Source organism: Cornus florida, unplaced genomic scaffold, assembly GCF_030987335.1.
Source record: "Cornus florida cultivar Cherokee Brave unplaced genomic scaffold, ASM3098733v1 CherokeeBrave_3.0.0_Hap2_Chr08, whole genome shotgun sequence".
In the NCBI taxonomy this organism is placed as follows: domain Eukaryota; kingdom Viridiplantae; phylum Streptophyta; class Magnoliopsida; order Cornales; family Cornaceae; genus Cornus; species Cornus florida.
In genome coordinates, this window is record NW_026775578.1 from 53,035,468 (window position 1) to 53,052,723 (window position 17,256).

General features: G+C 34.4%; 1 protein-coding gene across 5 annotated transcripts; it reads left to right on the forward strand.

Moving 5' to 3' along the window:
• The first annotated feature begins 513 nt into the window (after positions 1-513).
• LOC132271731 (putative F-box protein At5g55150) lies at positions 514-14,120 on the forward strand. Of its 5 annotated transcripts, none has more exons than XR_009469777.1 (5): positions 514-716; positions 1,070-2,273; positions 4,264-4,581; positions 10,114-10,253; positions 13,826-14,120. XR_009469777.1 is itself a non-coding variant. In XM_059773199.1 (3 exons), the coding sequence occupies exons 1-3, from the start codon at positions 632-634 to the stop codon at positions 4,398-4,400; spliced, it is 1,431 nt and encodes a 476-aa protein (XP_059629182.1). In that variant the 5' UTR covers positions 514-631; the 3' UTR covers positions 4,401-4,581. The 5 variants fall into 5 exon arrangements, 2 of the variants coding, with proteins under 2 accessions (XP_059629182.1, XP_059629183.1); XR_009469778.1 differs by having other exon boundaries at positions 13,852-14,120; XR_009469779.1 differs by having other exon boundaries at positions 13,916-14,120.
• The last annotated feature ends 3,136 nt before the right edge of the window (positions 14,121-17,256 follow it).

The following is a 17,256-nucleotide window of genomic DNA, read 5'->3' on the forward strand; positions in this document are numbered from 1 at the left end:
ACTCTAAGGATAAAAATATAAATTCATATCAATCCACTAACAACAAACAGTTAATTTGGACCTTTCTGTTATATTGTGGCCATCTTCTATCTACATGTATAAGTTAAAAACCCGAGGGTCCATTGTGTAATTTGCCCTTAATAAATTTACCTCTACCTTTCATAAAAAAAAAAAAAAAAAAAAAAAAAAAAATTAAATTTAATGTTTTGTATAATTATATTTTGTTTGACATGTAATTTTTAATGTAATATATAACTAGATTTTATTTAATATTAAATTTATATAAATAATTTTTAATGTTATATATAAATTTTTAATTGAGGTTTGCAATTATTTTAAATTGAATAAAAAACACTTTTAAATCGAAGAAGCAACACTTCAAAATAAAAAATGTTTAATTTAATGTTTTGTATAATTATATTATGTTTGAAATGTAATTTTTAATTAGATTTTATTTAATATTAAATTTATATATATAATTTTTAATGTTATAAACGTCAACGTTGGAGGCATAGGATGAGGTCGTGTGACACTGTTATCCCCTCCTCCGGATCCCGACTCTTCCTTGTTCTATTAGGATTCTACCGAACTTTCAGATTAGGAAAAGAATTACTCCTATCACAATATATATATGTGTTTATATATAGGTCAATACAGTGTCTTCTCTTTCATAATTGTTCTATTGGTTTGCATCGCCAAATTATTGCAGGCTTCAGGTAAGCTGTTGTGTTTATTCATATAATTCAAAATATATAAGTGTATATTAGCTGAATTTACGATTATTCAATCATGGAATAAATTCATTTATCATATATCTCTTTTTTATTTATCTATTACTGATTCAAACTATATCCAGTTTTTTTATTTTTTTATTTTATTTTTATGCTATGTATAGAGCAAGAAGATTTGGTATTGGGAGAAATTTAGTTCAAAGTTTAAACTAAATTTCTTTCAATTTCAAATCTAAAGTATGGCTTCGGTGCTCCAAACTTGATATTAGAATTTTTGCCAAATAATTGATTATTGTAGACATTAGTCGAGTTATTCTGAGGGTTTAGATTCTTTGCAGTGCTATTGGTTATGGATATGGACTCATTGTCGGGGTCAGATTGGGCATGGCTTCCGAAGCACTTATTGGATACGATTCTGGACAAATTGGTTTCACTTTCCAATTATGTTCATTTTGGTGCGGTCTGTAGAGAATGGCAGTCTGTGGTAATGGAGAAGAAGTGTTGCACACAAGTTCCATTTTTAATGGTCCCTACAGAAGATAATAGCGAGGAAAGACGCAGTCTATACAGCATTACTCACAATAAATTATATGATTTTCAGTTAAGGGTACCTTATAAAAAGAGGCTTTCTGGTTCCTCACATGGTTGGTTGTTTACTGTTGAAGAATCCTTTGCCTTGACCCTAATCAATCCGTTCTCTGGCGCTATGGTTGAGCTTCCTCCAATTATGGACCGCTCAATATTTGAACCACAAGAAATTGAATATGATAGTGAAGATGATTTCGAATACGTGTATACCCCTGTCGAGGTTGAGTTCGAAGTTATGAAGGCTACATTGTCTGCTGACCCTGCTTCGTCTCCTAATAACTATATTGTAAGCGCGATCTATGATGATCAGAGAAGACTGGCTTTCATTCTGCCCGGAGACAAAGCTTGGACTTACATAGATCAGAAATTTACCCTCATCCATGATGTCATTTATTATAGAGGCCAGATTCTTGCAGTAGATTATTGGAGTGGAATCATAATGGTTGATCTTAATAGAAGGGCTGGGGAGAGTAAGGTTCCCCAAGTGGAGGTAATTGCACCGCGGACTTATCTGGGCTCTGAAAGACGGATGTATCTTGTGGAATCATCTAGCGGAGATTTACTCCTTGTTGAAAGGTTTCTAAAATATGGAGACGATTCACAGCATTCAACTTTTAAGTTTAAGGTTTTCAAGATGCTTTTACAGCAAACTGAGAAGGGTTTGGCTAAGCGGGTTGAAGTGAAGAGCTTGGGCGGAGACAGCCTGTTTCTTGGAGATAACCATTCCATTTGTGTTTCAGCTTCCAAATGGCCCGGGTGCCGGCCAAATTCCATATACTACACCGATGACTATATTGACATCTTACACCATCTCCCAGATGGTCGCCGCGACGTTGGTATCTTCAACATAGAAAATGGAAGCTTTGGGACGCATTACATTCTTGATCCTTCACATAAGCATATGCCGCCCTCAATTTGGATTGTGCCAACTATGTCAAGAAATTCAGCACAGAAGTAATTTCTTGTCTGCCCTTTGGTCTAATCTAATTTGTTTAGTTTTTATTTTCTAATATATATTTTTATGATGTGAAACAAATTTAGGGTTATATTAAAATGTAAGATCATGTATGTGAGACTTATAAGTAAATAATATTTGTGGGTTGTTCTTGTAATCTATTTATGGTCATAAATATGATTTGAGATCAATTATTTATTTATTTATTTACTTATTTTTGGCGGGTAACAAGCAATTGTCCGTCTTTTTTCTCATTCAGCATCATGAATAATAATCCTTAAAACCAGGGTTGCTTGATAATCAACTTATATAATCGTTACAGTAATTCTTTTATGCATGTTAAGACTGCTTGGATATTATTTATTTAGATGATTTGCCAAATTTACTATCATAAAACTCATATATAGTTCATTTGATTCATCCCTCTAGTCCATCTGACTTCAATCCCTCAATCAGAAGAATTTCACCGTCAATTTGACCTGCATGTGTTAGGAATCACTTCACTTTTACCTTGGAGCTCTAATTTGAGTTTTGGAGAGTTTTGCATTGTTTTTATACAATTAATCGATAAATTTTAGTTGTTTAAGCTCCTGCCTTTAGTTCATATTTAGATAGCTTGTTTTCAATTTGATTTCGCTCTTGAAAAGGTGGCTGGTATGAATTTTTTTGTATTGTATGCTATTGAGGTATTGATTCTCTGACAATTTGATCCTTAACAAGTGTGATTGCAAGGAAACTAGATAAGATAAAACTGTCATTAACCACAAAACTATATGACATTCATGAACAACATACACAAATACATACATTTTATATACCTAATCTACATGGTTCTTAATCTTTTGATTCACTTAGGTCTGTACTCTTAAAAATTTAGATTAGGGTTTAGATCTGTACTATATTTCTAAAAATTGCATTTCCCCATTACCGATTAAGGAGCTTATTTGTGTATATTGTTGATGTCGTTTCATCTTCTTCCCTGATATTTATAGATGATTATGTCCAATGTAGATGATACTTGAAACATGGAGGAATTAATTTTGAATACATACACATAAATACAAACGTCTCCACATATGGGTAGTTATTTGTTTATGCATTTACTTAAAATGCAAGGTCAACTGGACCGAACCCCTTTTGGACTTGTCAAGTCCCTGTCGGTGCCTAGAATTTTATCTTTGAGATGGAACTATGAAGTTGAATGGTGGCAGATGCATTTTCCAAATTTAGGGCTTCCAAGTAATTCTTTTTCCCTAGTTGGTACTCACACAGGGCTTCCAAGTATTAGATTTAGCTGCCAAATATGTGAACTCACTGATTTGCTCCTAACTGAATTTAATTGCTCTATTTGTTTTTTCTTGTCAAACTTTGTTACTGGTTTATACACTTATCCCAATTTTTACATTTGGTTTGTGGCTATTATGTTTTACTAGTTGCTATGTTTAGTTTTCTCTATGCTTTTAAAATCTCTGGATGATATTTAATGTGGCAAATGCGGTGAGCATCTACAAGAAGGCATTCACTTTCACTAGTTCTGCTTGACTAGGATTATGTATGTTGTCATTACTGACTACCAACTAAAAGAAAACGTTTATTACGACTAGACATTTTTGAGGCAATCTTACCCAGCTAAATGAGTTACAACTTTATGTCTTGTGTTAAAATTTCAGTTCCTTCAGATCGTCATTGCCGCAAAATAGTGATTTTTTTTTTTTTTTTTTTTCCTTTTCCAAAACAGAATTTTTTGGTGAAGTTTGTGCAAGGATTGAAATGAAAATATGCTTTTCTGCTATACTTTTCCACAACATGATGAAATAAGTTAGTTGCTCATTTTATGTTTTTATGTAGATGTTGCCTTGCACGTTGTTTGTTTGATTTCATAATAAAAAATTATTGTCTTATATTTCAAAATCTGCTATGCAAGAAAGAAAAAGAAGTTAAAGTAAGCAAATTCAAGTCAAAAAGTTCCTTTGAATTCTGACAGTGCAGCTTCAAGATCAGCAGGAAAAAACCAGCAAAATGCAGCAGATGTGCAGCACTTCGTGCAGTATATAACACACACACACACACACACACACATATATTTCTTTCTGTGCGTTCTGTCAGTTTTTTGTCTCTATTACTAGATTACCGCAGATCTTTGTTGTGCTTACCATTTTTCCTTCAGTTTGATTTGACAACAGTGGAAGAAGATTTCTCCAGCTGTACTTATGGTTCTCCACATGGTGTCCCTTCAAAAAGACCATCTTGTTTGTTGCGATTTTTACACGAAATACGCATTGATCTCACTTAACAAAATAATTTAAGGTAATATGTGATTTTGTTTGGTTGTTTTACACGCTTTTTTATATTTGGGCTGAAACTTCAATCATTTGTTTTTATGCTTCCATTCTCTAGTCGATTAAATATGATTTATTTCTTCCTAGAAAGGAAGTAATGGCTACATTCCCAAGGCAAGATGAGGCAATGAAATTTGCAAACTCATCTTTTTAGTTACCAAGATCATGTGAGTGTACAAAGAAGGTTCCTTATTTCAACATATAAAGAGTTTTGGCAAAGGTTGCCTTTTGTTATTTGTTTTACAATTATTTATGTCTAGTCTTTTACTTTCAGATACTTTATTTTACATAAAAATAAAAAGGATTCTTGTAGATTGGTTCATGATTGTGCTTAAGTAGTATTTGAGGGACATGCTTATAAAGAATTTTTTTATGCTGTAATTTTAAGTTTAGATACAAGAACATGAATTCTAAAAATTTATTCGGTAAGTACGTGAATTTAAATTCCGGCACCATTATAAAGTGATTCGTGAGGTAATAACTTTTATCATTTTTCTCAAACAGTTTGTTTGTTCAAACCGTTGTTCTTGAAAGTACTTGGTTGAATTGCACTTTATTTGTTGTCACTTATATGCTCCTTTCTTTGAATCCATGATCCATATACCGAACATTTCTATAGGAAACTCTAGATTGAATCTTAAAACTCTCTCTCTCACTAAAGATACAACTTCTCTCACTAGATTATAGAGATGACTCAATATATGATCCTTAGATTGACTATAACCCCCAATCTATAGTCAATATAGGAGTCCCTTGTAGAATAAAAAGTAGTCACTTTAGATATATATATTTTGAAAGCGTTTCCTAAAATATGATTATGCACAGGTTAATCGAGTGACTCTGGCCATTTTTTAGTCGGTTGTGATTTCAATCCACACGTACTATCCAATGATTGATTAAGCTTTTGATCGCTATTCTGGACATAAATATAAAATTTTAAGGGAATATCTCGATAGATCAAGTGATTAATTGAGCTATGTTTTGTGTTTTGTGTTTTTTTTTTTTTTTTTTTTTGTTTTTTTGTTAAAATCTCAAATTCAAAGACCTCATTTGAAATCTTCAACAAGCGTAAGATAAAAACCTTAATTTCTAAAAACATGTATAAAACATAATTGAGCTTTTCTAAATATCAAACCTAGGTCGTAATTGGTCTCTAAGTCCTATTTTACCTTTAATTTAGATTTTTCTGTGTCAGCATCATGAATAATATTTTGGGAACACCTGAACAATGCTTGATGATTAAAGTATCCCGTTTATGTAGAATATATCAAGATCTCCAACCGTTGTGCTGTCAAGTGTTTCCTTCAAAACCCGAAAAGACCGCACATTTGGAGTCTGATCTGTGGGAGTTTACCCTAGTAGCTTCTGTGGTTCTTTGAATTGACGTGACAAAAGTACCACATGGCAGTTTCTTGAGTTTTTGACTGTGTATAGATTAGTAGTAAGTTGAATGGTATTCGTTAAGGAAGCTTCTGTGGTTCTTTCACCAACTTCAGTTCCTTTTCTACAGACTCCATTGCCATTTTTGAATTAAAATTTCTGCCTCTGGATCACTGTTTTCGAACTTCCTTACCCTTAATTTTGTTTTTTAGTTGAAACAAAATGATTCCATGCTTCCTTGATGACTTCCTTAAACTCCGCGTGATTCATCTATCTAGCATCAGACATGAAAGATCTCTTCACCTTTTTTCAATACCCTCAGTATCAGCTATCAAAACCATATGATCTGAGCCGAGTACCTGTATATGATGTAGGATAGCTTTTGGATAACCATCTTTTATTTCCCAAGGCTCGATCAAGCCTTTCCATAATATTATTGGGATCAGCTCTGTGATTGTTCCAAGTGAACGGGAATCCCTGGAAGCCCAGCTCCATCAAATCACAGGAAACTATGAAATTATTAAATGCCCTGAGTGTCCACTGAGCCTGAACTCTACCACCCTTTTCTCATCTGCAGATCTGAGATCGTTGAAATTGCCCACCATCAGCCATGGATCTCCTCTTCGGTGAAAAGAAGAACTTCAGTACCTCCGTTGCACCTGTCTTGTAGCATCTCTGGTCGAGGCACGAATCCATTGAACAACCACGTGAACTGTTTAAGAGGGTCTTTAATCTCCAACGAAATTTGAAATTCTGATACATCCACGATATCAAATTTCCACATCATCTCCCCATAATACAGCCACCACCTGCCAAGTCAATTGGATTTTGATAACAGGAATTTGAATATCCAAGTTATCGCCTAAGTCGATTCAGCACAGCAACGTCATTCTCTGTTTCTTGGAGAAAGATGTCGTGCGGGGAATGAAACCAAACTAGCTTCTTGAGCTGTTGAACTGTCAGGGGTTCCTCGCACTCTGACAATTCCAGGAGAGAATCTTCATTGATAAAGGTGGGGCCAGTTAGGACTGGCCTCCTCCATCATTACATCAGGTAAGCTACTCCCTACAGCAGACACAAATTATTGGCACAAGAGAGCTTAACGTACAATCTTCACTGTTTGACCTTTTCCCATCCGATGATACTCCGGCTGCCGACGAAGAAGAGAGTGACTTCTGAACAAGTTTTCCGGGAACCCCTTCAAAATGTAACCACTCCCCGTATTTGCTTCCTTCGTTCCCACCACCTCCAATCAGTGAACATTTCTTCGAAATGTGGCTAAATCAACCACAGGTAAAGCATACACAGGAGAGTCTTCATACCGAAACAACACCCATTTATCCTTTTCAGCATACTTCAGTGTGATTCCTCTGCCAATGGGAATATCTAATTTGACAGGGACTCTCATTCTAATAAATCGACCTCCATTAATACCTGAATCACACACCTCCACACTTTCCGCCTTTCCAAAAGTAGCAGCCACTTTCTTCCCCACCTCCACGGTAGCACATTCAAATGGAATTATTGAACACCTGCACCCAAAACATTGTGGAAGAGAACACAAATTCATGGAACTGCATCCCTGGCCTCCACTTCTGTAACGCCAAGAGTTGATTATCAATAACACCATGGATATCCATTCTGGAGTCTATTAACATTTGATTCTTGCAGCAAAACAAAATGAAACAAATGAGGGTTCACTTGAAAAACTTGTAAATCCTTGTCACATCCCCATAATAAACCCAACCCTTTCCTCAATACAAAACTATTCCCCACTTTATCACCCAAAGCATTTCCCAACCAAACTTCTCGCCCCTACTGCGATTCCTTCCTTTGTATCTTCGCTGGATATCTCTGCCGATTTCTCCTCCTCCACAGAAAGCTTAAAATTACTTTGAAAAGAAGATCTTCATCTATTTCAGCCATAGCCAAAACCACCAGAACAGTCAAAATACTCTACCACTCCCCAGCATAGGAGAAAACTCTAGCACAGGCTAAGAGAATGTTTTTTTTTTTTTGAATAAATATATCTCATCCAGTCAAAATTTGTGTCAAAATTGCTGCGCTATCTGAAATTGTGTTACGAATGTTTGCTAGATCAAACCTTTTGGTTCTAGAATTTTATAGCTTGTTAGTTTAATTATTTAACAAACCCTATGATGGGAAGAATTTATGCATCTATGAACATTTTGCTGCAGACGGTTATAAACATATATTAATAGGCCCAACATTATATGGCATATGATTTTATATCAATATGTTTAAGGGTTGATTATATTGAGAAAAAAAAAGTTTGAGCGTATTAAATATGGTACAGTAACTCTTTCAGTCTGACCTCAATCCCTCAATCAGAAGAATTTCACTCTCAATCTGACCTGCACTTTTACCTTGGAGCTCTAATTTGAGTTTTGGAGAGTTATGCATTGTTTTTATACAATTAATCGGTAAACTTTAGTTGTTTAAGCTCCTGCCTTTAGTTCATATTTAGATATCTTGTTTTCAATTTGATTTCGCTCTTGAAAAGATGTTTGGTATGAATTTTTTTGGAGTGCATGCTATTGAGGTATTGATTCTCTGACAATTTGATCCTTAACAAGTATGATTGCAAGGAAATTAGATAAGATAAAACTGTCATTAACCACAAAACTATATGACATTCATGAATAACATAAATTGTTGGAGATGCAAACAATTTATGTTGGTCATTAGTTTGGGTGCTTCAAATGTGGTCTCTCTCCTCGGAGTACTCTCTCTCTCGCGCACACACACACACACACACAGATTCATACATTTTATATACCTAATATGCATAGTTCTTAATCTTTTGCTCCACTCAGGTCTGTACTCTTACAAATTTAGATTAGGGTTTTGATTTGTACTATATTTCTAAAAATTGCATTTCCCCATTACTGATTAAGGGGCTTATTCATGTATATTGTTGATGTCGTTTCATCTTCTTCCCTGATATTTATGGATGATTATGTCCAATGTAGATGATACTTGAAACATGGATTTAATACATACACATAAATACAAACGTCTCCACATACACAAATTTTGAATACATACACATATGTCCAATGTAGATGATACTTTAAAATGCAAGGTCAACTGGACCGAAATGGTGGCAGATGTTCCAAATTTTGGGCTTCCAAGTATTTTTTTCCCCTAGTTTGGTACTCACACACAGGGCTTCCAAGTATTAGATTTAGCTGCCAAATATGTGAACTCACTGATTTGCTCCTAACTGAATTTAATTGTTCTATTTGTTGTTTCTTGTCAAACTTTATTTCTGGTTTATATGCTTATCCCAGTTTTTACATTTGGTTTGTGGGTATTATGTTTTACTAGTTCCTACGTTTAGTTTTCTCTATGCTTTTAACAATCTGTGGATGAAAATTTAAAGTGGCAAATGAGGTGAGCATCTACAAGAAGCTCCTGAATGAGATTCACTTTCACAAGTTCTGCTTGACTAGGATTATGTATGTTGTCAGGAGTGACTACTAACTAAAAGAAAATGTTTATTACGACTAGACATTTTTGAGGCGATCTTACCCAGCTAAATGAGTTACAACTTTATGTTTTGTGTTTAAATTTCAGTTCCTTCCGATCGTCATTGCCGTGTAATAGTGGTTTTATTTTATTATTATTATTTTTTTTCCCTTTTCCAAAACAGAACTTTATGGTGAAGTTTGTGCAAGGATTGAAATGAAAATATGCTTTTCCGCTATACTTTTCCACAACATGATGAAATAAGTTAGTTGCTCATTTTATGTTTTTATGTAGACGTTGCCCTGCACGTTGTTTGTTTGATTTCATAATAAAAAATTATTGTCTTCTATTTCAAAATCTGCCACGCGAGAAAGAAAAGAAAACACAAAGAAGTTAAAGTATGCAAATTCAGCTCAAAAAGTTCGTTTGAATTCTGACAGTGCAGCTTCAAGATCAGCAGGAAAAACCAGCAAAATGCAGCAGCAGATGTGCAGCACTTCATGCAGAAAATATAATACATTTTTTTTTTTTTTTCTGCTTATTATTTCTTTCTGTGCGTTCTGTTAGTTATTTTGTCTCTATTATAGATTGCCGCAGATCTTAGTTGTGCTTACCATTTTTCCTTCAGTTTGATTTGACAACAGTGGAAGAAGATTGCTCCAGTTGTATTTATGGTTCTCCACATAGTGTCCCTCCAAAAAGACCATCTCGTTTGTTGCGATTTTTACACAAAATACGCATTGATCTCACTTAACAAAATAATTTAAGGTAATATGTGATTTTGTTTGGTTGTTTTACACGCTTTTTTATATTTGGGCTGAAACTTCAATTATTCGTTTTTATGCTTCCATTCTCTAGTCGATTAAATATGATTTATTTCTTCCTAGAAAGGAAGTAACGGCTACATTCCCAAGGCAGGATGAGGCAATGAAGTTTGCAAACTCATCTTTTTAGTTACCAATATCATATGAATGGACAAAGAAGGTTCCTTATTTCAACATATAAGGAGTTTTGGCAAAGGTTGCCTTTTGTTATTTGTTTTACAATTATTTATGTCTAGTCTTTTACTTTCAGATACTTTATTTTACATAAAAATAAAAAGGATTCTTGTAGATTGGTTCATGATTGTGCTTAAGTAGTATTTGAGGGACATGCTTCTAAAGAATTTTTTTATGCTGTAATTTTAAGTTTAGATACAAGAACTTGAATTCTAAAAATTTATTCGGTAAGTACGTGAATTTAAATTCTGGCATCATTATAAAGTGATTCGTGAGGTAATAACTTTTATCATTTTTCTCAAACAGTTGGTTTGTTCAAACTACTGTTCTTGAAAGTACTTGGTTGAATTTCACTTTATTTGTTGTCACTTATATGCTCCTTTCTTTGAATCCATAATCCATATACCGAACATTTCTATAGGAAACTCTAGATTGAATCTCAAAACTCTCTCACTAAAGATACAACTTGTCTCACTAGATTATAGAGAGGACTCAATATATGATCCTTATATTGACCATAACCCCCTACCTATAGTCAATATATAGGAGTCCCTGTAGAATATAAAGTAGTCGCTTTAGATATATATAGTTTGAAAGTGTTTCTTAAAATATGATTATGCACAGGTTGATCGAGTGACTCTGGCCATTTTTTAGTCGATTGTGATTTCAATCCACACGTACTATCCAATGATTGATTAAGCTTTTGATCAAGCTATTCTTGACATAAATATAAATTTTTAAGGGAATATCTCGATAGATCAAGTGATTAATTGAGCTATATTTTGTTTTGTTTTGTTTTTTGTTTTTTTGTTAAAATCTCAAATTCAATGATCTCATTTGAAATCTTTGACAAGCTTAAGATAAAAACCTTAATTTTTAAAAACATGTATAAAACATAGATTGAGCTTTTCTAAATATCAAATCTAGGTCGTAAATGGTCTCTAAGTCCTATTTTACCTTTAACATAGAAATGTGATTTAAAGTATCCTGTATATGTAGAATATATCAAGCTCTCCAACTTGATAAGACCACACATTTGGTGTTTGATCTGCTGGGAGTTTACCCTAGTAGCTTCTGTGGTTCTTTGAATTGACGTGACAAAAGTACCACATGGCAGTTTCTTGAGTTTTTGACTGTGTATAGATTAGTAGTAAGTTGAATGGTATTCGTTAAGGGAATATCTCCATAGATCAAGTGATTAATTGAGCCATTCTTGAATTAAAATTTCTGCCTCTGGATCACTGTTTTCGAACTTCCTTACCCTTCTTGATTTTGCTTTTCAGTTGAAACAAAATGATTCCATGCTTCCTTGATGACTTCCTTGAACTCCGCGTGATTCATCTATCTAGCATCAAACATGAAAGATCTCTTCACCTTTTTTCAATACCCTCGGTATCAACTATCAAAAACATATGATCTGAGCCCAGTTCCTGTATATGATGAAGGATAGCTGTTGGATAACCATCCAACCATCTTTTATTTCCCAAGGCTCGATCAAGCCTTTCCATAATATTATTGGGATCAGCTCTGTGATTGTTACAAGTGAACGGGAATCCCTTGAAGCCCAGCTCCATCAAATTACAGGAAGCTATGAAATTAGTAAATGCCCCCCCGAGTGTCCACTGAGCCTGAACTCTACCACCCTTTTTCTCATCTGCAGATCTGAGATTGTTGAAATCGCCCACCATCAGCCGTGGATATCCTCTTCGGTGAAAAGCAGAACTCAAGTACCTCCATTGCAACTGTCTAGTAGCATCTCTAGTCAAGGCATGAATCCCTTGAACAACCATGTGAACTGTTTAAGAGGGTCTTTAATCTCCAACGAAATTTGAAATTCTGATACATCCACAATATTAAATTTCCACATCATCTCCCCATAATACAGCCACCACCTGCCAGGTCAATTGGATTTTGATAACAGGAATTTGAATATCCAAGTTATCGCCTAAGTCGATTCAGCACAGCAACGTCATTCTTTGTTTCTTGGAGAAGGATGGCGTGCGGGGAATGAAACCGAACTAGCTTCTTGAGCTGTTGAACTGTCAGGGGTTCCTCGCACTCTGACAATTCCAGGAGAGAATCTTCATTGATAAAGGTGAGGCCAGTTAGGACTGGCCTCCTCCATCATTACATCAGGTAAGCTACTCCCTACAGCAGACACAAATTATTGGCACAAGAGAGCTTAACGTACAATCTTCACTGTTTGACCTTTCCCCATCCGATGATACTCCGACTGCCGATGAAGAAGAGAGTGACTTCTGAACAAGTTTTCCGGGAACCCCTTCAAAATGTAACCACTCCCCGTATTCGCTTCCTTCGTTCCCACCATAATGAACCCAACACTTTCCTCAATACAAAACTATTCCCCACTTTATCACCAAAGCGTTTCCCAACCAAACTTCTCGCCCTACTGCGATTCCTTCCTTTGTATCTTCACCGGATATCTCCACCGATTCCTCCTCCTCCACAGAAAACTTAAAATTTCGTACTTTGAAAATAAGATCTTCATCTATTTCAGCCATAGCCAAATCCACCAGAAGAGTCAAAATACTCGACCACTCCCCAGCATAGGAGAAAACTCCAGCATAGGCTAAGAGAACGTTTTTTTTTTTAAAAATAAATATATCTCATCCGGTCAAATTTGGTGTCAAAATTGCTGCGCTATCTGAAATTGTGTTAGGAATGTTTGCTACATCAAACCTTTTGGTTCTATAATTTTATAACTCGTTAGTTTAATTATTTAACAAACCCTATGATGGGAAGAATTTATGCGTCCATGAGCATTTTGCTGCAGACGGTTATAAACATATATTAATAGGCCCAACATTATATGATATATGATTTTATATCAATATGTTTAAGGGTTACCAACAGGTCAGTGGCCTAGCGGTACCAAGTCCCTACTTCTCAAAGAGAGGTTAGGGGTTTGAATCTCAGTGGAGACATGTGTGTGTGAGTACCAACTAGGGAAAAAAAAATGTTTAAGGGTTAATTATATTGAAAAAAAAAATGTTTAACCATATTAAATATAGTACAATAACTCTTTTTTTTCTTCATTATATATGTTGGAGATGCCTCAATATTCTTATGCTATTGCACAGTGAGCTAAATGGGCCTTTTTCTTCATTAGTAAAAGTATTATTGCTTGTGTAGAAATTAGTTTGGACACTTGTAGGCATGTTATGTGCTCAGATATTGTTGTTATTTAATTCATTTAGAACTTGGAAAATGCTCACTTGTGGTCAAGTCCCTAATAGCTACAACATTTTAATTTATGTAAAACTAGTGCTGATGATAGGTAATATAGCTATGAACACTGACGCAAGAATAATGCTATAACAGAATGGTTTGCTGGGTTTTCTTGCTAGGCTGCTCTAATGAGTTTACTTCAGAGTGAATGAGACAGAGAAATACGTTCATCTGAATGTGCAGAGAACTGGAACAATCAAGGAAGAGATTGCGAGGCTGAAAAAGAAGTGTGCGTCTCGAGCTTCATATTCTTGGGGAATGCCTAATTTGCTTTGGAATTTTATTTGTTTTTCTTGTATGTGTTCTCAATACTTACACTAGCAAATACATTTAGCATTTCTGTTGTAACACTTAGCAGTTAAAAATAACTTTTAATTGTGGCCCTGTTTGTTTGGGTGTAAAATATTTTTTTGTGTTTTCCAGTGTTTGGTTTCCTTAAATAGTTAAATGCAAGGAAAATGTTTTACAAGTGAAATGTTTTACAAAGTTTCTAACAAAACGAGTTTCCGAACTATTTTCGGTAAGTTACTTTCTGATTGAAAGCCCGATGGTCATGATGATCCAAAACGTATCAACTCTCTCTCTCTCTTCACACACTCATAGGTCTATTTGGAATTGGAAGGTACCCCTTATCGCCCTTGTTCTCCCTCTGTGAAAGACGACTCTCTCTCTCTCTCTCTCTCTACACTCTCTCTTCACTCTGCAAACTCTGAAACCCTAGCCCATAAATGACCGCTTTGAATACTCTCCGCCGACACTGTAAAACCCTAGATGAAAGCTTGAAATACGCCATTTTCGATCGTCTTCACCCTCTTTGAAAACCAGGTATGAACTCTATCTATTTTCATTTATCTTCCTGTGAATTATTGATATTATTTGTTTATTTTTCTAAAGAAACTCATTAGAAATTCTATTCTGCTTCTGATTTCCATATCAAGCATAATAATCTGTAGGTAAGTTATTAATTAATCATTTTTATTTTTCTTCATCCTCTGTTTGGTGTCTGAGAAATGGATGGAAAAGGAATAAAAATTGATAATCCGAAGGAAATTCCATGGTGTTATGTGGTGAGGAGCAGATTGAAATATATAAGAGCCACATATGAGACTGTAGAACATGAGCTTACCTCACATAAAAAGTAGTGTCTGAACTTGTTCTAGTTATACTTATTTCCGCTTACAGGAGGGTTTATCAGTGGAGGAACTAACAGTCTTTTCCATGCTAAGCAGATGAAGAAGAAGGGCAAGAAATGGGTGTATTGGGTTTCGGCTGATCATATAACTGGTATTCTCCATTGCAATGCTTGGATTGTAAAACATAATCCGATTCATTAATATATAAGAAAATAATGCCTGTTTTTAAAATTGATTTATTAATTTATATCAGATGAAGCAAGTTAATTTTAATCACCCATAATGGCATTTTACTGATCCATATATATATATATATAGAGGATTGTCTAATTAACACTAGCACTGTCTACTAACGGGTTAGGCCACGGGTCAGTGGCCTAATGGTACTAGACTTTTATTTATTAAAAGGAGGTAAAAGGTTCGAATTTTGGTAGAGGCACGTGTGTGTGTGTGTGTGTGAGTATTAATTATAAAAAAATAAAAAAATAAATAAAAATTTGTAGCCACTCCATGAGATTGGACAAATGTTAGAACCAATAAGTTGTTGAAAGTAAGACAACATGCTTTATAACTCTAAAGGGACAGTGAAAGAATAGATGCTTGGGAATGTGATATATATTTGAATCAATTAAATAATAGGTAAATTACACTATCTGGAATGGATTATTATCCTGATCAACTATAATTCATATATCCAGCTCATTTAGCTAATGAATTACCGGATTCATATTGTTACGTACGGGTAATCAAATTGAAAATTTTAATTCATATTTGAGTTATTGAATAGAATTTGGATCAAAATTGGATTTTTTTTTTTTAGGTCTACTCATGGTCTTTCTGTTGCCCTCGTTAGCTAGATTAATCGTTCACAAATTCGAACTCAACCTTGAATTAGACTTATATATTAATGAAACGGATTTTGATCAAATACCATTTGATAACTCGAATATGAATTGAAACATTCAATTTGATAATTTATTATAAATTAAAATATAATTCATTAGCTAAACAAATCAAAAATGGGTTATAGTCGGTCCAATAAAATATGAATGTAGTTGTGTAATTTTAATTATAAGTCAAATACCTAATCTTTTCTTATTTTTCATACATTAATTTTCCTTCTCCCGCTTCTCCCTCTCTTTTTCTCCACCCTAATCATAGTCTGCTAATTTCTTTTGGCATTAAGTTTTATTTTTAACAAAAAATTACATCCTCCAAAAAATTGAATTAAATAATTGATTAATTACAAATTGAATATATATTAATTCATACATAATTCAGCGAGTTATTAGATCGTATAAAATAAGATATATTACTTATTAGATTTAGATCAAACCGTGCCTAATCTAGCTCAAATTCGATTAATTTATAGACGTCTATAACTTAAAACCCAGTTAGATATACGACTCAACACACTATCTATTAAAGTTTGAATTCTACTTGTCAAGTTCGTTTGTCGATTTTTATAAGGGGTAGGTGCAAGAAACACATTGAAGTATACCTTTCGTAACACTTTTATCCCTTATTTAAAAGGTGTGCAAAAAACACCCATATTCTTTTCAATTTGTGCAAAAACACCCCCTTAATTAATATAATACCCATTTTATCCTTTTACTCTTCCAAAAATGCCCCTACTAAACCTTACTTCTTCTTTCTTCTTCTTCTCTGTGTGCGCGCGCAGTGGAAAGACATCTAAGTCTCTCAAACCACTAATGGTTAGTAAGGCTTAAAAGCCTTAAATTAGAAATAGCATGCAGTAGAACAAAATTAAATGAATCAGATAATTAAATTAATTATTTTTAGACAAAATAACACAACAGATTGAATCAATACATTGCACTTGTAGATCAAGCAACAATGTATGAAGAGAGAGAGAGAGTATCAGCGCATCTCCTAGAATAAGGGTAAAACCCACCATGAGAGGGTTGTTGTTCAAAGCAGAGACTCCATAAAAGGACTCCAAAAATGGTTGCTCTGTTATATTCAAATACTCATGCTCAAACCCATCAACCCATTTGCTAATTAACACAAACCCAGTAACAATTAGACCCCAAAAACACATAACCTTCCCCATCTCTCTCTCTCTCTCCTCTGCTAAGCTATTGCATTACAAAACATGTATGTGTGTGTGTGTGTGTGTTTGTGTGGTATATATTTATATATGAGAAAATTTATACTCTCTAATACCTAGGAGCTAAACATAACCTTCCCCATCTCTCTCTCTCTCTCCTCTTTGAAGTATATTACTAATTTGGCGCCATACGGGTATGTGTAATGAATCTGGTTATAGAAAGGAAAGAGGGGTTCTAGTGAGAGAAAGAGGTGTAGAGAGAGAGAAGGGGGAGTCAGGAGGTGGATCTCTGTAAAATTAATTGGCCGCGAAACTATGGT

Coding starts and splice junctions, on each gene's coding strand:
- LOC132271731 (XM_059773199.1), top strand. CDS start 632: ATGTGTTTATATATAGGTCAATACAGTGTCTTCTCTTTCATAATTGTT. Junction 717..1,069: donor CAAATTATTGCAGGCTTCAG/GTAAGCTGTTGT, acceptor GATTCTTTGCAG/TGCTATTGGTTATGGATATG. Junction 2,274..4,258: donor TCAAGAAATTCAGCACAGAA/GTAATTTCTTGT, acceptor GAATTCTGACAG/TGCAGCTTCAAGATCAGCAG.